The 27777-nt window shown below is 49.5% G+C and overlaps 1 protein-coding gene and 1 non-coding gene across 3 annotated transcripts in view; both read left to right on the forward strand.

The window, feature by feature from the left end:
- The window catches only part of BCORL1 (BCL6 corepressor like 1), an 81571-nt gene that overhangs the window by 40151 nt on the left and 13643 nt on the right, over positions 1-27777 (forward strand). The window contains exons 7-12 of one of the 2 annotated variants that reach the window (XM_056107759.1): positions 3265-3377; positions 3507-3651; positions 9289-9515; positions 15215-15436; positions 23963-24129; positions 25024-25169. In XM_056107759.1, coding sequence (XP_055963734.1) covers positions 3265-3377; positions 3507-3651; positions 9289-9515; positions 15215-15436; positions 23963-24129; positions 25024-25169 — 1020 coding nt within the window. Of the gene's footprint in view, positions 1-3264; positions 3652-9288; positions 9516-15214; positions 15437-23962; positions 24130-25023; positions 25170-27777 lie in introns of both variants that reach the window. The other variant, XM_056107758.1, reaches the window with a different exon arrangement.
- On the forward strand, positions 22833-22935 carry LOC130017063 (U6 spliceosomal RNA). Its single transcript, XR_008791321.1, has one exon. It is a non-coding gene; the product is annotated as a U6 spliceosomal RNA (small nuclear RNA).

The following is a 27777-nucleotide window of genomic DNA, read 5'->3' on the forward strand; positions in this document are numbered from 1 at the left end:
TCCAGGCTCTGGCTTTTCTTGATTATTGGGGCCGGTTTCAGGAAAAGACAATTAACCTTTAGGCCTTTGTCTTAAGTGACACATGTCGTCAAGATTGGAAATGACCATTCAGCCACCAGGGCCAGCAGAATCACATTTGGTCCCCTAAAATAGAATAGCCCTTTCCAACCACTGCTGTCATCTGCGAGCTGCTATATTGGTTGGTTCTTTGTCCTGTAAGTGGTTGACCAGGCTCACCCAAATTCTCTTGCAAAGTAGGTATCGGCATCAAGACACATGGCACAGTTCACTGACATTCTACTGACTCCTTAGCACACAGAGGACACAGTGGGAATGGGGGCTTGTAATGCTGACCAGCAGGTGTCCAAAAATTCTACAGTGAGTAGGGTACTTGTCTTGCACACAGTTGACCTGGGTTCGATCCCTGGCATCTCATATAGTACCCCCACCTCGCCAAGAGTAATTCCTGTGAGCACTGTTGAATGTAGTCCCAAACCAATTTTTTTTTAAAAAGAGGATCTGGCTAAGGCATCTGTGAGCAGGATTAACCTAGGCCATGTCACAGGAAGGGACAACTTCTTGCTGGGCTTTTCCAGAGAGTTCTTTGGTGACTGTTGGGCTTATTCAGGGTAATTAGACAGCTCATATGGTGCCCTGAGTCCACTAGAAATGATTCCTGAGCACAGAGCCAGGAGTAAGCCCTGAGCATCATTCAAGTGGGGCCCCAAAATGAACAGAAAGTTCTAAAGTATTCCCTGAATCATCAAAGAGTGACTACATTACAACTGGTCCCATGTTATTGTTAATTACATTATACTATATTCGGTACTTTGGAAGTTGGTGATCCCATTGTTATCTCTATGGCAATGCTGTTTTTATTGCATTTTTTTGTTTGCTTGTTTTTTGGGTCACATTGGGCTGTGCTCAGGGTTTGTACTTGCCTATCTTCTCAGGGATCACTCCTGGTAGGGCTTAGGAGAATCCATGGGATGCCAGAGGTGGAACCTGGGTCTGTTGCATGCAAGGCAAGCCCCCTACCTGCTGTACTGTTTCTCCAGCCACTGATGACTCAATTAACCAGACTATTAGATTAATTTGAGCACTAGGTCCACCACCTGATTTGTAGAACAGAAAGTTTGAAGGGTACTTAGTATCTTGTTTATTTTGGGTCCACTCCGGCTATGCTTAGGGCTTACTCCTGCCTCTACACTCAGGGATCACTCCTGGCAGGGTCCAGGGACTACATAGGGTGCCAGAGATCTACTCCAGGTTGATTACATACGTGACAAGTGCCCTACCCACTGTGCCATTGCTCCAGTCCTTGTGTGTTGTCTTTAAATAGTCTAACTGACTTGAAGCTGTGGTTAAAGACTGCTCTGCCTTGAACCATTTCTTTCCTCTTCTGTCCTTGCTTAGGTTTGGGGATTACTGAGTTTATAGACAAGCCTAGGGGGAAAGATGTTGGAGTCTTGAGGGAGGGTCAGATCTTGCTGTGGTTGTCAAACTTTACCAGTAGAAGACCATACTTTCACTATTTGCAAGGAGAGAGGAGGGAAGTGTCCTCTTGGCATGGTAGCTAAGGAGGGCAGGAAAGGTACTGTTCATCACCATGGAGTCGCGGAGGGTGCAGGGGATGAACTGGCTCTATGGTGAAGAATAACTTCGGTGGGGGCAGGTGCCGGGGAGAAATTCTGCTCCATTACTGGACTCTCAGCCACTCACTGGGAAGTGGAGGTCTACATAAGGAAAGAGGATCCAGGGTCCAGACTACAGCGGTTCGGGCACTTGCCTTGCATGTGGTCGACCCGGGTTCAATCCCTGGCATCTCATATAGTACCCCAACCTCGCCAAGAGTAATTCCTGTGAGCACTGTTGAATGTGGTCCCAAACCAAAAAAAATTTTTAAAGAGGATCTGGCTAAGGAATCTGTGAGCAGGATTAACCTAGGCCATGTCACAGGAAGGGACAACTTCTTGCTGGGCTTTTCCAGACACTTCTGTAGTGACCATTGGGCTTATTCAGGATAACTGTTTTTGTTTTAGGGCCACATTCAGTGAAGCTCAGGACTTACTCCTGGCTTTGTGTTCAGGGATCATGCCTGGCAGGCTCAGGATTACCATATGAGGTGCTAAGGTTTGAACTTGGGTTGATTGCATGTAAGACAAATGCCCTAGTCATTGTACTATCTTCTCTGGGCCTCCATTATTCAGGGTAACTTCTTTTTGGGGGGATGGGGTAAAGCTCAATGGTTACTCCTGGTTTTGTGCTCAGTAATTACTTCTGGTGGTGCTCTGGGGACCATATGGGGGGTTGGGGATCAAACCAGGGTCTGCCATGTGCAAGGCAAGAAACCTGCCTTCTGTACTATTACTGCATGCCCCATTCAGGGTAACTCTTTTTTTTAATTAGTGAATCACCGTGAGGTATAGTTACAGACTTACAAACTTCCGTACTTACATTTCAGTCATACAATGGTCGAGTACCCATCCTCCGCCAGTGCCCATTTTCCACCACCAATGGTCCCAGCATCCCTCCCACCACTCCACCCTGTCCCCTGCTCAGGATAACTCTTATGACAAGATTGATTTTGCCACACGGTGAGCAGAGGTGGGAGTGTGCCATGCCAGTCCACCCTCCCTTGCCAAGCTCTATCAAATCCAATTTCCTCAAGAGTAATAGACTATGGCCCTCTCTTTGCCCCTCCTACAATACTTGATACCTCATAAGCACTAAAAGTCTATGGGATGAATTCCTGTGACAAGAAAACGGGGATGAATTAGGACATGAGGCTTTGTTTTGGTTTGGTTTTGGTTTAAGGCCCACACCCAGTGATGCTCAAGGCTCTGCACTTAGGAATCACTCCTGGTGGTAATCGGGGTAGGAGGGTGCATAGGGTATGCCAGGGATTGAACTCTGGTTGGCCATGTGCAAGGCAAGAACTGTACCCACTGTACTATCACTCCAGCTCCTGGGCATGAGATTTTGATATGTGGTAGTTATGTGATCTCTATTAGACACTGTCACATCCAGGGTGAAAGATCCTGTTTGAGTCCTAGAACATCTTGTGAGGTCAGGAAGACATAAAGCAATGCTCCAATTCAGCAGTCAAGGAAATAGAAGCGAAGGAATAGTCCCAGAGCTTACAGCTGGCCCAGGCTGTCCTTGAATCCAGACCTTCAAACTTCTATGGCAGGGCTCTTGCTTCTATCCCATACTTGGTCTTTCTATGAGATACCTGACCATCCTCTGTCCGCTTATCCACAGGAAGCGTCTGTAGCTCCTTTGCTGGTGTAGCAGATGGTGACGTGGGAAACCAGGAAGTCTTCCCCACTGAAGAGGATGAGTCAGTGACTGCCTCTCCGGCTAAGCGCCGAAAGGTGAGGAAGGCCCAGCGGGATACCCAGTATCGCAGTCACCACGCTCAGGACAAGAATCTCCTGAACCAAGGCCGCAGACACCTGTGGCGAACCCGAGAAATGCCCTGGAGAACAGAGTCTGCCCGGCAGGTGTGGGACACCAATGAGGAGGAGGAGGAAGAGGAGGAGGATGGCCTGGTGAAGAGGAAGAAACGAAGGCGGCAGAAGAGCCGGAAGTATCAGACTGGGGAGTACCTGACCGAGCAAGAAGAGCAGCGGAAGAAAGGAAGAGCAGGTAAGGCCAGCCAGGATGGGCATTGCGGCCTCTGGGAGGTGCCGACACTCATCCCCAGACCACCATGACTTGGGTTTTCGGGGATGCGCAGTCATCTGGTGTTCTCCGTGCCAGCCTCTGCACCCACAGAAACTTGGCGCTGTCTCCCTCTGCTGCAGTCCTGAGGTCTGTGTTTGGGATTGTGATGGAAGGGGTTTGCACTGACCTCTGGGTATGAGCTGAGGGCATGAAAGCCTGAGCAAACCCCTCCAGCCCCAGTTTCTTAGGAAAGTCTGGAAACTTGAAACCAAGGTGAGTTTCCGGTTGTCTAGAGGGAGCTTAGTCTTTGGTGAAATTGGTTTCTTGTAGAATCCCGGGTTCAAGGATCAAGAATAGGGCATTGGCGGCCATTCCTGGAATACCTCCAGCATCTAAACTAAAAAGAAATTCAATGGCTTCCTCAGAGCAACTGACAAGTTTCAGGTCTAAGTGGGTATAACTTTGGGTTTTTTTTCCTAGTTAAAACCTTCAGGTTCTTTGGAGGTGCTATGAAGCTTTGAGGGGTTCCAAGGAGGCATCAGAGTTTTCAACCTGAGGCAAAAAAATCCCAGACACGCCAAAGAAGAAATGGGACTTTTCTTTGCATTGTCAGGTGCTACACTCTAATCAGAGATACAGGCTACAATAGAAGCCAATAACTGTCACTTCCAACACGTGTTGTTCAGGCTTACTCCAATTGTAGATTTCTAGATGAGCAAAAAGCACATCTCGGGGTTCTGGAAGAATACCTATGTCTCCCAGTCTCTCTAACCCTTGGAGCAACAATTGTCTCCAGTATTACATACATATTTGTAGTCTCCTTATTGAATGAAAACTGGACGTATATTGAGTCAGTGTAGATTCTGTTTTCTGTAATACACAGAAAGGTAAACCTTATTCCTGACACTGTTGAAATGTTTTTTTATTATTTTTTTGCCTTTTTGGGTCACAGCTATAGCTGTTCAGGGGTTACTCCTGGCTCTGTATACTCAGGAATTACTACTGGCTATGGTCAGGGGACTGTATGGAATGCCCAGGATCAAACCCAGGTCGACTGTGTGCAAGGCAAACACCATCCGCACTGTACTATCATTCCGGCCCCATTTTTTGTTTTGCTTTTTTTAAAATTTTGCTTTTTGGGTCACACCTGGCGATGCTCAGGGATTACTCCTGGCTCTGCACTCAGGAATCACAGTGCTCAGGGGACCTTATGGGATGCCAGGGATCGAACGAAGGTCGGCCGCATGCAAGGCAAACATCCTTCCTGCTGTACTATCGCTCCAGCTCCTGTTGAAATGTTCAGATAGATTTATGATACCTATCCCACTATGTAACTGAGCTAATTTTTATCAGCTACGTAAGAAAGAGGAGCCGATTTTCCTTTTTTCTGCCAGAGCCACAATGGATGGGTCATAAATTAGTTGGCCTCAGCCACTGGTGTTCAGTCGAAGAGAAGCTTTGGATCTCCTCATCTTCTCTAATAACTTTGGTTTTCTAGAAACTTGGAAATTTCCTGTAAATCTTACAGGCTTTATGAACCCAATGGACCTTCATGCTTGCTTGGTTCAGTTTTTTGCCCTGGGCAGAGATCCCTGCAGGCTCTCGTCAGATCGAAAGCTTAGCTAGCCTTTATGGAAACACCTTCAGAAGCCTAGACAAGAGTGCCGAGCAAGGTACTCTGATGATGTAGGAACAGCTCCAGTGATTGGAAAGCCCACTGTTGTTTGTATCTGTCAGTTCCTCTTGTTGCAATCTGTCTTTCAGGTGGCCAGGGTCTGGAGCCATAGTACAGGGGTTAGGGCACTCTTCATGTGGCTGACCCAAGTTGGATCTCCGAACATCCCATCCAGAGCCTAGCTAGGAGTGATCCTTGAGCACAGAGCCAGGAGTAACCCCTGAGCATCAACTGGGTATGGCCCAACCCACCTCCTGCCAAAAAAGTCAGAGGCCAAAATAGATCACAGCGTTCCTCATAGAGACTCAAAATCTTGCGGCTTCTTCATTTTTAATCTCTTTTTTGAGGTACTGTGTTTCACCATACTGTTAATGATGGTTTCATACCTATATCATTCCAATGCAACTGTAGCCATCAGAGTGTCCACTTCCTTCCACCAAGTTCCAAAGGCCCCTCCCTTTCACCCCCCCCCCCCCGCCATCCCCTCAAACCTGCAAACTTAGTTCTGTGGAGCAATTCTCCAGTTCTGTTGGCATTGGCACTTGATTGTTCCCTTATCGTGTATCTTTATATCCCACATGAGAGTGAACTCCTTCTGTGTCTGTCCCTTTCCTTCTAACTCACTTCACTCAGCGTGATACCCTCTCCATGGCTGTGACCTTTTTTTTTTATCCTGGACTTGGGGGAAAAAATCCCTTCTGGAGCATTTTCTTGGAGGTTCTAGTTGGGGAGTGCATCTGTTCCCCTAGCCTGGACTACAGAATGCTCGGGGTGGGTCCATCTCTATTCTGGAAGGCTGCCACTTCAGGAGGGACACACAGCCGTGAGGGAGGATGGGGACATCCACCTGGCCAGCCAGATGAGCCGAATCAAGATGAGCCAAGGCACCCTCACATCCACGGCTTCTCCCATCTTGACCTAGAAGAACTCCTTCTGCTCCTAAATCTCCTTCCAGTCTGTTGCTTTCTATGAAAGGTCAAGCCCTTGGCCTTTGTCAGTTGAATCCATTCTACTGAGAGCCTGCCCAGCTCTGGAGCATTCTTGCTTTTTTTGTGGCATTGGAAGCAATCATATGGCTTTCCCCCTGATTCTCACGTTCCTCAAAGGCATGGGTCTCATCCTTCTGTTTGATTGCAGCCCAAGGAAGTTGTATTAAAGGGTCTGGGTTTACACTCTTCTTTTTCTGAGGGTGTGGGGGGCACACCTAGTGGTGCTCAGGATTTAATTCTGGCTCTTTTGTACTCAGAGATCACTCCTGGCAGTGTTCAGGAGGCCATATGGAATGCCGGGGACTGAACCTGGGTCAGCTATGTGCAAGACAAATGCCCCATGTGTTGCGGGCTCATGACTGGAAGCACCATTCAAAGCCATCCAGTGCAGCAGTTCTTGGGCTACTGTGGGGACTTGCTCAGAGGTGGGGGCTTGTTGGGAGGAAGGCGTGATATGATAGTACATACCCTACAGCCAAGTACTTCATACTAGATTGGTAGATCTCACTTCTGGGTGTACTGTGCCCATGTCCCATGTGAGAGCACCTGTCAAGGTGGGAAGGGGTCATGCTGAGAACTCAGGGATCTGGCTCAAACCCCTGATTTAACAAATGGAAGAAGCAGAGATGTCACTCGCTTCCCAGATATCCTGATTTTTTTCTCTTCTTTTTTGCTATTTAGGGACATGCCTGGCAGTGCTCAGGAGGCTACTTCTTATTCCATGCTCCTTGGGTCCTGTGGGTCCTCCCTAGGGACCACGTGATGCCAGGGATTAACCCCAAGCCTCTTACTTGCAAAGTGTGTGCTCCAGCCCTTTCCATTCTGTCTGGTCTGACGGTTGGGTTTTTTACCACCCACCAGGCCTCATGGTCAATCCTGTGGTATGTGTGTGTCTGGGAGAAGGGGCTGCGGGGAGATAAAGTAATATGTGGATATGTTCCTACCTAAAAAGCTTGCATTGAAATAATGGAAATCATTTTTGTTTCTTTGTTTGTTTGTCTTGGGCCATACCCAGCAATGCTCAGGGATTACTCCTGGTGATGCTTGGGGGACCATATGGGATGCCCAGGATCAAACCTGGGTTGACCATGTGCAAGGCAAACGCCCTACCTGCTGTACTACTGGTCCGGTCTCAATAATGGCAATCATTCCTTACTCTTTTCATTCTTTTGGATTTGGGGCCACACCTGGCAATGCCCAGGGCGTACTCCTGGCTCTGCTCTCAGGAATTAGTCCCGGTGGTGCTCGGGGGACCATATGGGATGCGGTACTTCTGCTCAGGTCCCTCATTCTTTACTCTTTTATCATACTGTATCGAAGGGCTTTGCATATATTGCCTCGTGTAGTTCTCACTACCAGTGTGGCGATGGGGATTATATTCTCCCTCTTTCACAAACACAGAAACTGGGACTGAGGGAGATTATGACTTTCTTCTAGCCACTCGCATAGCCAGTGACCTCAGGAGACATGGCTAAAAAGGCCTATGCTCCCCTGTCTCCAGGACTGACCCGGTGGGCTTAGATGGAGTTCTCAGTAGGGCTTGGAATTAGAATGCACTTTGGTTTTTGTTTTTGAGCAATATACAGCAGTTCTCAGGGGTTATTCCTGGCTCCTCACTCAGGGATCATTCCTGGAGATGCTCGGGGAACCATGTGAGATGCCAGGCCAGCCGCATGCAAAGCAAACAACCTGCCCACTGTTCTATCACTCCAACCCCCAGAACATACTTTGTTCATGATCTTTGGCTAGAATGCGAGACATTGCCCAATGTGTCACAATGACAGCAGACCAGGGACTTGATTTCCAGCCAGAGATGGCAGCGGGCTTCTACCATTGCCCACCAGCTCAGAAGGCCCAGGGCACCTTTTGGGTTCAGGGAGTGTTTGGGAAACTTGATATTGTGTGTCCTTGGATCATGACCAATCTTGCAGTTAGTGATCAGACTTTGAAGGACACCTTCAGCCATCCCATCTCATCTATTGCGGGCTTCAGTTTCAGCAGAGCTGTGAAATTCCTTTTCAGATGGGAGGGAAGAGAGACATAGGGGGTCTGGAAAAGTTGCAAAGAAAGTTTCTGAGCTTCCTTTTATAGGAAACCCTTAAAAGACCCCTATCTCTGGTTGCCACAATAATACAGCAGGTAGGGCATTTGCCTTGCACATGGCCCATCGGGGTTTGATCCTCAGCACCGTATATGATCCAGCAAGCCTTCTCAGAAGTGATCCCTAAGCACTGGGTCCCTCAGAGCCAGGAGTAACCCCTGAGCACCACTCACAAACCAAAACAAACAGAACAAAAACAAACAAAAGTACCCCCACATACTGGACAGCTAGGTGAGCTGCCCTCTGCTGGCAGGGATGGGATTTGTGTCCCTCTTCAAGGATTTTGATGCTGATGTATAGTGCTGATGTACAGTCTCGAACATTCGGTGACGTTGTTACCACCACAGTAGATATTGGCAACCGGTCATCCCACTCCTCCACCAATAATAGAAGTACGTTTACTGGGCTGGGGAGATGGTCCAAAAGTTAAGATATTTGCCTAGCATGACACTCTGGTGCCCCCCCTCTTTGAATCCTCGTGCCTCCTATGGAATCCTGAGCCCAGCCAGGAGCAAGCCCGCAAGTGTGACCTGGTGTGGTCCAGAAACCAACACAGCAACAACAAAAGTCACGGTGGGCCAGAGTGATAGTACAGCATAGTGATCACTTGCCTTGCATAATGCTGGCCTGACACCCCATATGATCCCTTGGGCCCCAGCAGGAGTGATTCTTGAGCACAGAGCCAGGAGGAAGCCCTGAGCACCACTGGATGTATAACCCCAGAACAATCCAAAGAAAATGCAGTGACTGAGATTCGAGTCCTCGAAGTCCTGTGAGTGATCTTAGAGGAAGGCAGCACTTGTCTTGTGTTCCATTCCCCTGCCATCCATTCTTTTCCACTTTCTTGCCTTCAGAGTCAAAGATTCGGAAGCCGAAACCTCCCCCACAAAATTTGACAGAACCTCGCCTCAGGAGCAGAAGCCTTCCTCTGCCCAACAAAACCCAGGGCGTCTTGGAGTCACCCAATGGTATTCTCCCCAATAACCTGGAGGAGCCAGCCTGCCTTGAAAACTCAGAAAAGCCATCAGGAAAACGGAAGTGCAAGACCAAGCACATAGTGCCCGTCTCTGAAGAGACAAAGGTATGTTTGCTGGGAAGGACACTTGTGGCAGAGGGAGTGGATGGGGCTGGCAGGCTTTCCACAGGCTCAGGAGACCACAGTTCAGTGATTAAGGGATGGGGTAGATCCGAACGGAAAGACCCCATGTTTATTAATGTTTTTTCTAGAAGGTGTGGGTTGGGTTTGAAGAATGGAAACTGTTACCAACATTAGCATTTGCAAGATCTGTAGGATTTGATCCCTGCAGTATTTTCTTTGACAAGCCATGCCCTTGGGTCAAAGAAGTATCACATTCTATGGCAGGATGTCAGCCTGAATAGCTTATTAATATGCCATCAAGAAGCTTTTGTCTGGGCCCAACTCGCTGGAAACCAATGGAAGTTAGCTGAGTCGGTCTAGGTGAAGAAACAACTTGTAGAAGCAAGTTGTCTGTTGGTGTCCAGACACAGGTAAAGCCAGTTGGGTTCAGTGACAGTCACTCTTCCCATCTCACTCTCTGGCTCCTCCAGTTTCTGGGGAGTCACAGACCGGATAAGTAGCATTCACCACTCAGTAGCCAGGCAAGCAGTCTCAACTCCCCAGTTCAAAACAAAATCATCGACGTCTCTCTCTCTCTCTCTTGGGTCTGGTGTTCATGATGCTGACATTGGAATCTATACACTCAACTCTACTCATTACACACACACATATACACACACTATATTTGTCACTATCCTCCCGTTGTTCATCGATTTGCTCGAGCGGGCCCAGTAATGTCTCCATTGTGAGACTTGTTGCTGCGTTTGGCATATCGAATATGTCACGGGTAGCTTGCCAGGCTTTGCCATGTGGGCGAGATACTCTCGGTAGGTTGCCAGGCTCTCTGAAGGGGCGGAGGAATTGAACCTGGGTCAGCCGGGTCGGCCGTGTGCAAGGCAAATGCCCTACGCACTGTGCTACCGCTCCAGCCCACACACACACACACACACACACACACACACACACACACTATATATATATATACACACACACACACATATACGCACATATATATGCACACACATATATACATATATGTATATACATATATGTATATCAATATCACTGTTACTGTCACTGTCCTCCCGTTTTTCATTGATTTTTCTCGAGCGGGCCCAGTAACGTCTCCATTGTGAGACTTTGTTGTTACTGTATTTGGCATATCGAATACATCATACATATATATTTACATATATATACATACATATATATATATATATATATATACACACACACACAGAGACACACACTCTCTAATGTAAAGGTAAAGGTAAAGGCCCCCCGTTGATCATCGATTTGCTCGAGCGGGCCCAGTAACGTCTCCATTGGAGACTTTGTTGTTACTGTGTCTGGCATATCGAATACTCTCGGTAGCTTGCCGGGCTCTCCGAGAGGGGCGGAGGAATCGAACTCGGGTGGGCCATGTTGGCCGCTTGTAAGGCGAACGCCCTACATGCTATATATTCTATACAGCTATGTACTCCATTTGGAGACTCACACTATCCTTTTCTTCCAGTGGCAGGGATGATTTTTTTTGTGAGTTAAGCAGATTGTATGCACATAAAATGTATCTGATCATTGGCAACCAAAACAGACCAAAAAAAAAAGAGTTATACTGGACTTCTTAGGGTGGGTGTGATTTTATTTTGTACGGACCTTTCCAGCTTCTGAGCAAGGAGTGGCAGTGACAAAACGGAGCCCTCTCTCTTTGGGCCCCCTCCTTTCCTGTCCGCCACCCCCTCTCCGGCCTGGAAAATAGTTCTAGTTCAAACAAGACACGCAAGCCATTTTCCTCATCTTTAAAATCAGAGACGACGCTTCATGTCCTTTTCATCTCACAAGAGTACTTGGGGAACAAAAGACACCCAGGATGTGAAAGGCTTTGATAGCTGGAGAGGGTTCTCTGAGGTTGCTGTCCACCCATGAGCATCGGGCCAAGGCTCTAGGTATTGTGTGGCCAGACAGAGGCCACTGTGCCCCGTCTCTCCGCTGCCACAGCAGATGGCCAGAGGGCCACACCGGTTTTCCTTGTTTCATGGTGTGGAATCCAAGGCTCTGAGAAGTGAAGCGGGGGACCTCTTAAGGTCAGGAAACCACCCCATGGTCACAAACAGCACTTAGGTCAAGGAGCAGCCCTGGAGCCGCAGCTCGTTCTGTTTGCTGCCACCCAGAAAATGTGTTTCTCTCTGTGTCCGAGAGCGGGGAGGAGCTGGGCAAAGACTCTTCAGTGGCGTCCCTGAGTGTGTCCGGCAAAGGTGGGTTCTGCACCCCCCTCCCTGCCGCCAGTTCTTTCCCAGACGCTCAGATGGCCTCATCCCACGCAGAGATGACCAGCCGCCTGACACCGAGCAGCACATGCTGATGCCTCTGGCAGTGCGCCCACTGCAACATTTCCTCCAGAGGGGTTTTGTCCCTTTACAGGGCCTCTCTTTCTCCCCACCGCACCCCGCCTTTCTTTCTGTCCCAGTCACCGCCACCTGCTCTGGTTGCCCCCCATGGCACGGAGCTTTGTGGTGAGAAGTGATGGGAGGGGGGAGAGTGAGGGGGACGCGCCTGCAGCTCTAAAGCTGGGGCAGTGGCCAAAGGCTTCTTCCCACAGGGGCGCTGAGCCAGGGACAACTGGGAGAGGGAGGGCCCCCCCGTTTGCTCTCCCTCCCTCCCCTCTCAGACAGCCTCCCTTGTCTGGCAGCTCTCGCCCCCCAGAAGGAGAGTCACCCTTTGGCTGCTGGTTTGACTTAGCTCAAACCCGGGCATTTCACCCCACATCCCCGAGTCCTGCCAGGCTTCCCTTCTAACCCTTGTGGCGGAAGAAACATCGTTCTGTATTAGCCAGGCCTCCCTGCCAGAGCTGGTACCCCTCTCCCTTTCAGGGCGGAGATGGGGTTGCAGCTCTCATTGTCTCGAGATTCGCCTAGAGAAACAAACTCTCCCGGGCTCTGGTGTTTTCTCTGCTGCCCCATTCCCGTCCTGGCTCCTACCGTTTGTTCTAGGCCACTTTCCTGGCTGCCACAGCTCTAAACACGGCTGGCTCGAATCAAGTTCATGAATACTAGTTAGGCTGGTGTACCAAGGCCTCAAAGAAGGGGTGTCAGGAAGAAAAGAGAAGACTATAATAGAAAGGGGTCCGAGAGATAAAACAGTGGGTAGGCTGCTTGACTTGCATATGGCAAGGTTCAATCCCCAACACCCTCTGTGGTCTCCCAAGTCTGCTGGGAGTGATCTCTGAGCGTAGAGTCAGGAGTGAGCCCTGAGTATCACTGGATGTGGCCCCTAAACAAACAAAACTGTAATTGGAGCCGTTCACCCCCCCCCCCAATACATTTCACAGGGGAGATCAGATTTGCCTGTGAAACAATAGGAAGATGGGATTCAGATGATGGGATTCAGACACTGTGATCTGACTGTAGAGAGAGGGGCAGAGAGAAGCAGTCTTGTAGAGCACCTTTCGTCAACCTTTTGATACCCAAGTGGGTCAGCTTCTGTCTTGCATGAGCGGTCCATGGACCGGAAGTTAGAACCAAGGCTTCAGGCCAGTGGTTCAGAGCCTTTCTACGGGGAATGCTTGTCAAAATTGTGGGATTTCAGTGACACCTTGATGCCCTGAGGAATTTAAACAAGGGGTGTATTTGACACCTTTTTTGAGGTAACTGATGACCCCAAATCCTAGCCACTTCGCACCATAATAGGTGTTTAGTACCTAGGTCACACAAGTTCAGGGGTCTGGAATTCAGGAGTGGCTGAGCTGGGTGTGGCATGGCTCTCCCATGAATGACAAGGTTTCAGCCAGGTCTACCCAAGACTTGAGCTCGAGACTCTGTCTGCATGGTAGCTCCCTCCGCTGGCCGACAGGATGGTAGCAGTTGTTGGCTGGAGGCTTCTCCTTTTAATCCCTTGGGCCTCTCTTCCGCCTGTGGCTGCTGGCTTCCCCCAGAAGGAGTGATTCCCAAAGAAATCCAGGTAGAACCCACATGGCCTTTTTCCTACCTAGCCTTGGAAGTCCCACATAGTCATCTCTGCCAGCATCTCGGTGATAGAGTCCAGCTCTCTCCAGGGCCAGAGTGGGACTGCACCAGACTATGACTGTCAGGCGGATGTGGGGTGGGGGGACTTTGGGGGGGATTTTTGGAGCCTTGATAAGGACAGATAATCTTTTCTCTGGGATCTAAATTTATGTCCCTTCCATAAGCTGAGGTCTAAGACTCATCCCTGTTGAGGGCTTCCAAAGTCTCCATCAAGGGGCCAGAGCGATAGCACAGAGGGTAGGGCATTTGCCTTATATGTGGCCAACCTGGGTTCGATCCCTGGTACCCCATTTGATCCCCTGAACCCTACCAGAAATGATTCCTGACATAGAATCAGGAATAAATCCTGCGCACTACTGGGTATACCTCCCCCCCCAAAAAAAATAGTTTCCATTCAGTGATAAGTATCAGCTCCAAGTTTAGAATCTCTTTGTCTAGGTTTAGGTTCAAGTTCCTTGAGTTCAGGTCCTCATTATCTGTAGACCCCCCCTGGAATAAAAGAAATGAGAAACTCCAATATGCTGTGGAGATCCCAAGAGACTCCAATATGCTATGGTGAGGCAGGCATAAGAACGTATTCTAGACACTATGATGCAAATGGGAGAGAGAGGGTCATGTACAGGAGTTATTGATTAGGCAAGAACTCTTAAGGTTGGGAGGGCTGGTGGGATAGCGTAGTGGATAAGGTGTTTTCCTTGCATGCATTTGACCCTGATTCAATCCTTGTTACCCCTGTATGACCCCTGAACCCCACCAGGCATGATCCCTGTGGGCAGAGTCAGGAGTAAGCCTTGAGTACAGAGTACTGTGGGTGTGACCCAAAACAAAAAAAAAATAGAACTCAAAGGTTAGGGCCAGAGAAGCAACTGGGTGAGAAGCTTATCTTGCATGTAGCTGACTCCGATCAGATCCTCGGAAACCCATGTGATCCCTCCCGAACACTGCCAGAAAGTGATCCCTAGTGCAGAACCAGGATTATGCTCTGAACACTGCTGGATGTGGCCCAACCTAAAGGGGGAAGAAGAACCCTTATGGTTTTATGAACACTCTCTGTATTGCTTTAGAGCCTCTTTAGGGTACAGGAGTTCAAAGACCCTGCCAGGAATAAAGAGGGGCTCTGGCATGCGGGGCCTTGCCTTCAGTCTTGGAGGTATAGTGAGCTGCAAAGGCTAGAGCAAAACCCAGGTCTGTGATTCCCAATTTGGGATTGCTGTCCCCAACCCCACATGAGTGTGGGCCTGATCTGGGGCCACAATGACAAAGGCCTGGTGAGGTTTGGAAGTCGGGGAAGGTTCATTCATCTTGTGTCTCTGTTAGTTTGATTTTGTTTGGGGACCCTACTCACAGGTTGTCAGAGGCTGTTCTGCAGCCCAAGGTTCAGCCCAAGGTTTTGTGCGACGAGTGACGGCTTCTGTGGCAGTGTCTCCTCAGTAGATGACTGTCCCTGCTTCTCTTTCCCCTCCTACTTGTTTATAGCGGTGACTTGTTCAAGCCTCCGTCAGTGGGGATTGAGGCATTGAGAGGAATTAAGAAGCACGGGGCTGTCACCCTCAATGTCTATAAATTCCAGCCCCTTCCCTGGGCTTGTGTGGTTGAGGATTTGAGCCCGTGGGTGTCTTGACACTGGGTGGAGACGGACAGGCACCCTCGCCGATCTGTGACTTCCTCTCTGCTTTTCAGGGCAAAGGGCGCTGGAACCAGCAGAAGCCACGAGCACCTAAACCCGCCACCCAAGCGAAACCCACGGAGCCAGGCGTGCACTCAAGGTCTAGAAGCGCCGGCCCAGAAGATGTTTCAGAATCACCGACCGCCCGGCAGATCCCACCAGAGGCACGGCGACTCATAGTGAACAAAAATGCTGGGGAGACGCTCCTGCAGCGGGCAGCTCGTCTCGGCTATAAGGTGATTTGCTTTCCCCCACCCCGGCCCCTCCTCCCTACAATGAAGCAGGATGTCATTGTGAGTTTTGGTAGAGATGCGATGCTTCTCTGTTGGCTCCTCTGTGACCCAGGTGGCACTGGTTTGGGGCTCTCAGAGGCCCAGACTGGCCTTCCCCTTCTCTCCGAATCACCTGTGGGGTCTCTAGGACCCTGGTGTGGTGGGTGGGATGAATGTAATGAAAATGGTAATCAGTTTATCCCATCCTATTTCTTGGCAAGAAACAGGATTCAGGTGTTTCTCTTATATTGTCTTGGATTTCCCTGAGTGGTGACTCTCCCACTCAAGAGAAGAACAAGTGATAATCATTGGTCACTCTTCATATCCTCCTCCAACTTTCCCTTATTTCCGCATCCTCTTCTGGTAGTAGGGAGTGGCCAGGATATGTTAAGAGAGAATGCTATGCTTAACCCGGAGCTGCTTCCCTGTGGAGCTGATAGGAAGCTGAAGTGGATGGAGCAAGTCTTTGACCAGGTTAAGAATTCAGATCAAGGGGCTGAAGTGATAGCACAGCAGGTAGGGCATTTGCCTTGCATGCGGCCAACCCGAGTTCAATTCCCAACATCCCATGTGGTCCCCTGTGCAATTCCCAACATCCCATGTGGTCCCCTGTGCACTGCCAGGAGTAATTCCTGAGTGCAGAGCCAGGAGTGACCCCTGAGCATCGCCAGGTGTCACCCAAAAAGCAAAAAAAAAAAAAAAAAAGAATTTAGATCAGGCAGTGGCTGAATAAATAGCAGTACTACTACATCAAAATAAATAAATCTTTATATAAAAATAAGAATTCAGATCAGGGGCTGGAGTGATAGCACATCAGGTAGGGTGTTTGCCTTGCATGCAGCCAACCCGGGTTCGATTCCCAGCATCCCATATGGTCCCCCGAGCACCGCCAGGAGTAATTCTTGAGTGCATAGCCAGGAGTAACCCCTGAGCATTGCCGAGTGTGACTCCCCCAAAAGCAAAAAGAATTCAGATCAGGGGGCAGAGTAATAGTAAAGTGAGTAGGACACTTTCCTTGCACGTGGCCAATCTGGCTTTGATCCCTGGCATCCCATAGGGTTCCCAAAGCACCAACAGGAGTAATTCCTGAGTCCAGAGCCAGGAGCCCTGAGCATTGCCTGGTGTGACCCAAAAAGGCAAACGAATAAGAACTCAGAATATTTCTGGAGCAGAGAGACAGTTAAAGCACTTGCCTTGCATGCAGACACAGCTGCAGCCCTGGTATGAATCCTGGAACCACCAGGAATCACCCAGAACAAGGTGTGGCCCCTGAACACCACTGGATGTGCCCCTAAAACCAAAACAAAATGGAATTCTAATTTTCCTTCCACTCACTTAATCTTCAATCATAAAACCTCCATAAGATCGGGGAGGTTTTAGTACCACCATTAATTTTTATTTTACTTTTAATTGATGTTCTGTGGTTTACAATACCCTTGCTTTGGTACTGGTGCTCAGGGCTTATTCCTGCTTTTGTGCTCAGGGACCATTTCCAGCATGCTCAGGGACCATATAGGGTGCTGGGGATTAAACCAGGGTTGGCCATGTGCAAGGCAAGTACTTTATGTGCTGTACTGTCACTCTAGCCTAGTTTACAATATTGTTAGAGATGGTTTCTCAGGCCCCTAATTCCAGCACCACACCCATCACCAGTGTACCCGCCTCCCTCCCCCAAGGACCCCAGTGCTCCTTCCTCTCAACCCCTCCACCAGCTCAGTTGTATGAATAAGGTCTCCACTTCACCATTTTTTTTGCTTTTGGGGATCACACCCAGCTATGCTCGGGGGTTACTCCTGGCTCTGCCCTCAGGAATTACTCCTGGCGGTGCTTGGGGGACCACATGGGATGTCGGGGATTGAACCCGGGTCTGCTGCGTGCTCTACTATAGGTCCGGCCTCTCCACACCACCGTTTTACAAATAAAAAAACTAAGGCATAGCAATGGGTCCAAGTTCACTCAACTGTGTGTGTGTGTGTGTGTAAATTCTAAGTAATTTTCAATCACAAAATTATAGTGTTGAACATTTTGGGTGTTTCCTGATGCTATTTTTTCGGGGTGGGGGCACCCAAGCAGTGTTTAGGGGACTCAGAGCCACTCTTAGCAGTACTGTGACAACTAGGCCAGATGGTTTGATGCTTGGGCTCAGCCATTTGGTTCTGGGGCCCCGCAGGGCTCACCCAACTGCTGCTCAGGTGCCATTTGGCTCCAGAGATTGAACTTTGGTCCCTGTGTATGTGAGATTGTGAGCTATGTCCCTGGCCCCTGTTTTGGACTTTATAGGTTTTTTTTTTGTAATTTTCAGGGTTTTTTTTAATTAGGGGACATTCCCCCAGCAGTGCTCAGGAGTGGTGTGACTCAGACCTGCATTGCTGGGAACCACCAGTACCACATGACTGGTACTCACAGGGAGAAGGCATGTGGTTGCTAAGGATAGAACTTGAGGTCTTGCATATGCAAGGCTTGTTTCTCAGCCCTTTGAGCTATATCTCTTATTCCCAGTCCCTCCCTCTATTTTTTTAGGTGGGGGTGGGTTGGAGTCATATCAATTGGTGATTATTAGGAGATACTTCTGTCTCTGTGCTCAGAAATGACCCCAGTGGTGCTTAAGGGACCACACATGATGACAGGGGTTGAACTCAGGTTGGCCACATGGCAAGGCTTTACCCTCTCAATGCTCACTCTCTGACTGGCCCCTCTTTTTTTTTTTTAAAAAAAAAAGGCTTTTGATATCTGTAACTGATTCCACTCCCACCCCCACCCCCACCCCGGGTTTATAGGAACCACATCAGGCAATGCTTTGAAAGACATATGGTATTAGGAATCAAACTGATTTATTTTTTAGTTGCCTACAAGGGTGGGACGGTTGGGTAATAGATGAGGCCCTTTTTCGGGGACTCCAGTGCTGCTTACAGGACTGGAGGCCACTCCTGGTGATACTTAACCTAGTTGTGACAGTCTGACAGTTTAGTGCTTGATCCCAGTGGTGCTACTCAGGCCTGGCAATGAAGGGGGTCTGAGGGCCACCCCAGCATAAGGGACCAGATAGTGCCAGAAATTGAACTGGGGGCTACAGGGATAAGGGTGTAAGGCATGTACTCCAGTCCCCTAGGCCCTCTTTTCTATGTAGATGCTTTATTTAAACATCATGGTTTACAAAGTTGTTCGTAATACAGTTGTTATGGGCTTTCGAGGTTCCAGTAACAATCCCACCACCTCAGAGACCTTCCCGCCACTATGGTTCCTATTTTTCCAACTGCCCCCCAAGTCTGACAACTTGTTTATTGTTTCATATTTTTAAATAATTTGTTTAATATTGCTTGTTACAAGTAAATGGTTAAGGGAATTATCAGAGCTAAAAGGAAATTTGTGAAAGGTTGCATCTCACCACAGGGTTGTTAAGTTCTTATCTGAGGGTTTACTAAGCTGTTTGTTGCTAATTGAGCCTTCTGTGTTACTCGTTTTGTTTTATTTATTTATTTTTTTTTCACTTTTTAAAAATTTTCATTTTTACTTTTTTTTTTTTTTTGCTTTTTGGGTCACACCTGGCAATGCACAGGGGTTACTCCTGGTTCTGCACTCAAGAGTTACTCCTGGCGGTGCTCAGGGGACCATATGGGAGGCTGAGAATTGAACCCGGGTCGGCCGCGTGCAAGGCAAACGCCCTATCCGCTGTGCTATCTCTCCAGCCCCTTGTTTTGTTTTTGATGTTTAGTTGGCTTCTAGTTTACTTGGCTTATAGTCTAGCCAATGATGTACCTAAAGCAGCATACATGTGTTTGGTTTTAACATACTTGCTTGTATTCTCTTATATATATTCTCCATCCCTCTTGGAGAGCCCGGCAAGCTACCGAGAGTATCCCACCCACACAGCAGAGTCTGACAAGCTCCCCGTGGCATATTCTATATGCCGAAAACAGTAACAATAACAGGTCTCATTGCCCTGACCCTCAAAGAGCCTCCAATAAGGCACCATTGGGAGTAAGAAGAGGCTGCTAAAATTTCAGGGCTGGGATGAATGAAGACGTTACTGGAGCCCGCTCGAGCAAATCGATGAACAACAGATGACAGTGACAGTGACAGTTGGCTTCTAGTTTCCTTTCCCATCTAATTTGGTGGGCTCTTACTAGATTTTCAGTATTGTGAAATTTGAGGGTGTCGTGCAGCCACATACACAGCTGTACAGTCCAGAAAGTACAGTATTTGTAGAATTGGGTAAATGGATTGACATGTCTGTGGGAAGTGGGCATGGCTGTTGGGGCTTACAGAAGCATGGGGATTGGGTGGGGGAAGGCTGTCTCCCCCACTCTGAGAAGACCCCCCCCCAGTTCTCAGCCTGACACTGGGGTATCTGAACTGTTTGCAGTTTGGTGTCTCTGCAGAAATTTTTTTTTGCTTTTTGGGTCACACATGGCAACGCACAGGGGTTACTCCTGGCTCTGCACTCAGGAACTACTCCTAGAGGTGCTCGGGGGACCATATGGGATGCTGGGAATCGAACCTGGGTCGGCCGCATGCAAGGCAAACCCCCTACCTGCTGTGCTATTGCTCTAGCCCTCTGCAGAAAATTTTTAAGTGAAGCCATAGAGTTGAGCCTTTGGCATGGTGGCAGCACTGGGGTATGGGTGTGGCTGCCCAGGCTTTAGCAGGGCTAGGACTCAGCCCGCCATCTCCTAAGTACGCCCCAGAAGTTTACAGCTGGGAGACGTTGTGTCCATGAATTTTAACAGTTTGGCTTACATTTCATCTGAGACTCAGTTCTTGAATCCGAAGAGCAGGGCCATGGGTGAGTTGACATGGCAGCAGCAGTGAGAGATCGACCTTCTTTTTTTTTGCCTTTTGGGTTACACCCAGCAATACACAGGGGTTACTCCTGGCTTTGCACTCAGGAATTACTCCTGATGGTGCTTGGGGGACCATATTGGATGCTGGGAATCGAACCCAGGTTGGCCTCATGCAAGGGAAATGCCCTACCCGCTGTACTGTCACTCCAGACCCTCTTTTGTTTTTGTAAGGCTTTCAGTAGCTATGGCTTTTTAATTTAAAGTGGCCACATCCAGCAGTCTTGGGAGATGGTGTGGGCTTATGCCCCGCCAGTTGACCTCTCTTCCTGGTTCCTATGAGTGCCTTCTTGAAAACAGCTGCACCTCCAGCCAAGCTAGGGAGTATCAAAGAGCTGCCATGGACGAGCACTCACCCAAGCTGCCATCTTTCTCGAGGACCTAGAATAGAGGTAGAGAGCTGTCAAGATCTAAGGAGATAAAACCAACAACTATGAACGAACACCACCCTTGCTCCATCCTAGAGGTCAATTTTCTTCGGTTTTAGTGTTTTTTTTGGGGGGAGGGGCATCACAATGCTCAGGGGTTGCTCTTGGTGGTGCACTCAGGAATTACTCCTGATGGACCATATGGGGTGCTGGGGATTGAACCCAGGTCAGGGGCTTGTAAGGTAAGTGCCTTACCCAACTGTACTCTCTCCAGCTCCCAAGGTTAATTTTCTTTTACCTGGAGTCAAACCAGTGAAGGATAAAACTTAGGAAAACCAGTGAGGAAAGGAAAGAGAGTTTGGGAAGTCTTTGTGGGAGCGGATGGTTCAAGGCAGGGGAGGGGAGAGACAAACATTTGCATGGGAGAGGAGGCTTGGCCCTCATCTCTCCTGGTTCTAGGCATTGGGACAGGTCCTGTGTCCTGGAAGCCCCCCCCCCCCCCCGCGTGCGTGCACAAACACGCACACACACACACACACACACACACACACACACACACACACACACCAAGCATGCACACCTGCTCACCCTTGGCTTTTGTTAGCATACTCACTTGCTCTAACTAACCATCCATAAGCTAGCTATGGGTCAGGAAAGCCAAGTAAACCATCGATCAGGGCCTGGGACAGGGTTGATGAGATATCTGCGAGTTCTTTCTTTCTTTCTTTCTTTCTTTCTTTCTTTCTTTCTTTTTGCTTTTTTTGTGTCACACTCAGTTGATTCACAGGGGTTACTCCTGACTCTGCATTCAGAAATTACTCTTGGCGGTGCTCAGGAGACCATGTGGGATGCTGAGACTCGAACCCGGGTCGGCCACATGCAAGGCAAACGGCCTACCCACTGTGCTATCACTCCAGCTCCACCCCTGCAAGTTCTTACTGCCAGCTTCTCTTCCTCTTTCCAGGGTCTGCCTCTAACGTTCCCCCTCTGTTTACATTTAACCTCAGCCTAGACTACCTAAGCAAGGCGGTGTCCAGGCCTGAGTCCCTCCTGTGGTTCTGTTGTCTCAGTGAATAACCAGGCTAAATTATCCTCGAGCTGAAACTGACTGCCCTTGGATAAGCACCAAGAGATTGGAGATCCCACTTAAAATAGCAAAAGGCAGTGGCCAGGGAGAGATAGTACAGCGGATAGGGCTTTTGCCTTGCACGTGGCTGACCCAGGTTTAATCTTTAGCACCCCTCATGGTCCCCTGAGCCCACTTGGAGTGATCCTCGAATGCAGAGTCAGGGGTAAGCCCTGAATACCACTGGCTGTGGCTCCCACACAAACAAACAGCAAAAGCCAGTGTCCAGGCATCCTACAAAAAATGCTTCTTCCCTGCTCTCGACCTAGCCACAGAGGCTGTACTTGCCCCTGCATGTTCCATTCCCTTAACAATGCCCCAGACTGAGCCCCTGGTGTTCAGGGCATTGGGCCCAGTATAATCAAGCCTTGAGGGGCACGTGAGCAACTCTGAGGACTTCACCCCAACAGCCCACACACAGATGAGTGTTCTTGGTCCTAGAAAATGGCTCCCCGTGGAGTTTCTCTAAAATGAAAAACAGAAATGCTCTATGACCCTGAAAATTCCACTCCTAACCACCTAATCCAAGAATACCTAAACAGAGCCAGAGACATAGTACAGTCTTAGGGCATTGGCCTTGTACATGGCTGACCCGGGTTCAATCCTTGGCATGGCATAGGGTCTCCTGAGTCCCGCCAGGAGTGACCTCTGAGCACTGCTGGGTATGGCCCAAAAACCAAAACTTTAAGAAAAAAACTAATGCTAATATGAAAAAGGTTTATGCACACCTGTGTTCATTCACTGCTGCTCTGTTTGTAATAGCCAAGATCTAGAAATGACCCAAGTGCCCAGTGGGAGATGAGTGAGTAAAAGTAGTTGTAAGATACACACACGCCCACACACACAATTGAGTACTCCTCAGTGGTAGGAAAAGATGAAGTCTTGCTTTTGACCTTACCATGCATGGTGGTGAGGTTACATGAAAGAAAGTCAAAAGCACAAAGACAAATACTGGGTAAGCTCAATCATAAGCAGCATCTCCAGAAACAAAGCAAGGGACTAGCTGGTGTCCAGTGAAAATGAATGGGGTGCTTTCTTCAGCAGCACATGCACTAAAATGGGAATGATACTGAGAGGATCTTGCCCCTGCTCAACAATGGCACAGAAATTCATGAAGCATTCCATGTTTGTAGTGGGGGAACAGGGGTCAGGGCTTTGGTTATCGCGGTGATGCGGGAAAAGTGGGATAGCATTAAATACCCAAAACACAGACCCAACAACACTGAAAAGACGAGATCTAAGCTGTAACCACCAGAACTCTTTAATGCGTCAGGGTGGCAGGCGGTGGGGGCGGGGGGAACGACAGAGAGGGGGACGCGGTGAGGGTGTTGTATGGGGAAGGGAGTGTGTAACACTGGTGGAAGGAAGTTGACACTGATGGTGGGATTGGTGTTGAAATAGTATATGCCTGAACACTGTAGCACTGTCTTCCCATTGTTCATCGATTTGCTCGAGCGGGCCCAGTAATGTCTTCGTTGTGAGACTTGTTGTTACTGTGTTTGGCATATCAAATACGTCATGGGGAGCTTGCTAGGCTTTGCTGTGTGGGGGAGATACTCTCGGTAGTTTGCCGGGCTCTCTGAGAGGGGCGGAGGAATCGAACTTGGATCACTGGGTTGGCTGCGTGCAAGGCAGACACCCTACTTGCTGTGCTATCACTCCAGCCTGAACCCTAACTATCAATAACTTTGTAGATCGTGGTTCTTTAAGTAAAAAATAATACAATTCAAAATTTCCCAAAAGGAAAAAAATAAAGAAAGCTAACACGTAGATTCTGACAAGAACTGAGGTGGTCCCAGGGAGAGGAGGGGAATGGAACAGAAGGGCCCTGTAGACTGTGGTGAAGGTTTACTGGCACTTCGGTGGTAGGAGAGTGGAGGAACATCGGACCCCTATACTCTATAAGGGTTTTATACTCCTTGTAAGCCGATTTTCACTCAGTAAATTCCTAATTCCGAAGAGTAACCCAAAGGCTTTCCACTGCTGAGGCCCGAGTCAGGGCTGCTGCTGCTGCTGACGAGTGCTCAGACTCGCCAGTCTCCAGGGTCCCAGGCAAGCCCTGTGGCACTTTTAACATTTGAAAGCGCGTCCAGGCGAACTGGGCAGGGGTTCGGGGATTCTGCTGCTCTCAGCTCACGGCTTCCCTCTCGCCCCGCAGGATGTCGTCCTCTACTGCCTCCAGAAAGACAGCGCGGATGTGAATCACCGCGACAATGCCGGCTACACGGCCCTGCATGAGGCCAGCTCCCGGGGCTGGACCGAAATCCTCAATATCCTACTGGAGCATGGGGCCAACGTGAACTGCAGCGCGCAGGATGGCACAAGGCAAGCACGCTGCTCCCCCCGCGCCGCTCCCCCTCCCCCAGAGCATTCAGAGACCCTGGAGGGGGTGGGGAGAGGTGTTTCTGGATCACCAGCTCAGGGGAAGCGAAGGGCTCTAGAGATCATTCCATCAGGCAACTACAGCTTGATCAGAAAGGTCACCGGAACCCCCCCCACCCCTCCCCCCCCCCCCCCGCGCCTTCAACTGTTCTGAAGGGTGCAAGGACACTTGATCTGTGGCTTTGACTCCTGGTTTGGGCCCACACCTGGTGGTGCTTAGCGCATCTTCCAGACTCCGTGCTCAAGGCTCACATCTGGCAGGGCTTGGTGGCAGATGTTGATGGTGGGGGGAACCCTGTGGGCTGTTGAAGATCGAACTGGGGTCCAGGGCAAAGCAAGCTGCCTTGACCCCTGGACTATCTATTCCGTCCACATGCCGTGTCTTTAAAAAAAAAAGTGAGTCCCTCTACTATCAGAGGGTCTGCTTCCTGGACAGGAGAGACACACACTGCTTAGCAAATAAGGATTTGGGTCAAAGGATGCAGGCTCTCCTTGGCTTGCCACCTGGCATGGAGAGCCTCCGCTCCTCATCCGTCCTTGCTCCCAGGGCATTTATCTGCATTCCCTCCCCCCACCTTCACAACAGCTGCTTTCAGTTTTTCCTCAGCTGCATGGTGTCCATGGGACTGGCCCCAAGGTTCGGGAGAGGGGGAGATTAAAATAAAGGGGAAAGAAGTACAGTGCAAAGGAAGATGACAGTTGTCCTACCCCAAGTCTTACCCACTTCACACGGAGTCGCCTCATTTCACTTCATCTTGACAAAGCCACCGGGGGGGGGGGGGGGGGGGGCGGGGCTAGACACGCAGGCATTGTTCTCACACTGGGTCGGTTTTGCAGGCCAGTTCACGATGCGGTCGTCAATGACAACCTGGAGACTATGTGGCTCTTGCTGTCCTATGGGGCTGACCCCACCCTGGCTACCTACTCGGGGCAGACGGCCATGAAGCTTGCAAGCAGTGATGCAATGAAGCGCTTCCTTACGGGTAAGCAGGGCCCAGGGTTGAAGTCCCCATGCGCAGGGCTATAGGGATTCCTTCAGAGAGTCCCAGCATTGGCGATAGGCTTGAAAGTACCCAAAAGGTTCTACTTTCTCTTATTTCCTCTCATGAGTGTCCACATCTCATGCCTCTCCTTCTGGTTCTGGGTCTGGGTGGCACCTGGCAACCTATGTTCTGGTGAGGTGTGTGAGGTTGGCCTTCTTTTTAGGGTGTCACCCTCACACCCCCCCCCACCGTGTGTTGACCTTCTCTTTGGGTGGAACATCAGTTACAAATAAGTGGCACTTGGCATTTTGGCTTTTGGTCTGGGGCACTTTTTCCTCATTGGAGAGTCAAGTGGGACCACTGTCCTCTTTTCTGCTGGATTTTTCTCACAGCCTGTGCCTGTGGGACCTGCTGCCCCTCTGGCCCCAGGTCCCCTCATCTTCCCCTTCTTGCTTCTTCTCTTCTACCTGCCCCTCTGAAAAAGTGTCTGGTTTCGAGACCCCTGGCAAGGGCCACAAGCCAGCATGCTTTTGTTTTCTCATTAGTGCATAGCAGCTGTTGGTTTGCCACTGTTGGAGAGCTCAGTGGGGCTGGGAGGAGGGAAGGCTAGTTGGGGCATGCTCAGTAGGCCTCTCCTCAGACCTGACCTCCCAGAAGGGAACCCCGACTCCTTGGTGACGTCACAGCTTGTTGGCCCTTGCTCTCAGAGTTATTTCTTTGGGCTGCCTGAGCAGGCTAAGAGCCTCTGGGAGTCAGATCACTGAGCCATCTTGAGGCGTCAGGCTTTGTAGTAGACCCCATCTGAGGTGTGAAACCACCAGAGTGAGGGTTTGCCCGAGGCCCCTCCTTATCACCTCAGGTTCGGACCTAGTTAAGTTTTTTGGGGGGCCACACCAGCGATGCACAGGGGTCACTCCTGGCTCTACACTCAGTAATTACTCCTGGCTGTGCTTGAGGGAACATATGGGATGCTGGGGATTGAATCTGGGTCACTCGTGTGCAAGGCAAATGCCCTACCCACTGTACTATCGCTCCAGCCCCCCTAGTTAACTTTTGAATCCTTCTCCCCTCACCACATAAAGTTCTGAGGATGCCAACCAAGTAGGGTGCTGTTGTTGATGGAACACAGACTAATTATGTAGCTGATGATTGAAGATGATAATGGAGGAACAAAGGAACGTGAACTAAAGGTCCCTGTGGAAGGAGGGGGTGGGTCGGTAGCCCTATCTTTCAGCTGATACACACTGGTCTTGACTTCTGCCCACCCAACTTCAAATGGACTCACTGAAGGCCCAAAGGCTTCAGTTCTGACAGCTCTGCATAGGCTGGCTGGGGAAGGAAGATACCGCATTCCCTCCCAGCTTTGGGGTCTCTGGCCTCTTGTCCCCTAGGAGCAGAGTAGCTTGAGGATATTCACTCTGTTGTTTCTCCAAAGAAGTGCACCTCTTGTTCTCTTTTGTTGGAATCAGCATTGGGGATGATGGAAGGGCTTGGGGCAAGCCACCCTCTGCGGCTTCCTGTCACATGGCCTCGACTCTCTTTCACACTTGCCCTGTCTCTTTCACACTCACTATTAAATGCAGTGCCCTGACTGGCAGCCGGAGCGCTGAGAGCCTCACATGACAAAAGCACCCCCTTGAACACCGTCTCACCTCAGCATGGCTCATCTGGGGACCTCACTAGGCAAGAGGCAACCTTCTTGAGAGATGGGAGGCCCTCTGGGTCCAAATAAAACTGTCTCTGACCACAGCAGTCAGGAGTCCTTTGCCAAAAATTCCAGAGGAATTTGAATTCGTCAAGAGTTTTAAGTAGTGGGGCTGGTACGGCATTTGCCTTGCACACGGCCGACCTGGGTTCGAGCCCCATAATCCTATGTGGTCCCCTGAGCACTGCCAGGAATAATTCCTGAGGGCAGAACCAGGAGTAACTCCTGTGTACTGCCGGGTGTGACCCAAAAAGAAAGAAAAAAAGAGTTTTAAGTAGTTAAAATGTTAGAAATCAGCACTTTCTTCCCTCCGCACTCCTTTCTGTGAACTTGCCCCAACCACCAGCTGGCCTTTTGCTAACTTGAATGCTGGTCCATAGCGTTAAAGCTGAGACTTGACTGAATTTTGTAATTGCCTCGCTTGTCCAGGATGAACATCTTCTCATATCCTGACATATCTTAATTGTTTATTTGGGGTGGGGGGTCAAATGAACCACACCTGGCTATTCCCAATACAGTACTTAGGGTACCATAAGGTACCCAGAATCCCACATGCAAAATTTATCCTCCAGCCCTTGTGCTATCTCCCTAGCCCCTGATAAATTGAGGGGTGGGGGGGGGGGCTTTTGGGCGATGTCAAGCATGGCTGAGGGACTGCTCATGGCTCTCAGCTGGACGGGATGTGCAAGATCACTCCCAGTGGTACTAGGAATCTAACCGGGGTCAGCTGTATGCATGGCAAAGCCTTTAAACCTCTGTTCTCTTTCTAGACCCATGTCCCATTTTTTTTCATTTTCTTAGCATAGAACTAGAGCTTCAAAATAGAGACGAGTAAGGGATGATACTAGAGCAGGGAAAGTGCTTGCCTTGCATGCAGCCAACCCAGGTTCAATCTCCAGCATC

The sequence above is a fragment of the Sorex fumeus genome, unplaced genomic scaffold (assembly GCF_029834395.1).
Source record: "Sorex fumeus unplaced genomic scaffold, SorFum_2.1 ptg000171l, whole genome shotgun sequence".
NCBI lineage: Eukaryota > Metazoa > Chordata > Mammalia > Eulipotyphla > Soricidae > Sorex > Sorex fumeus.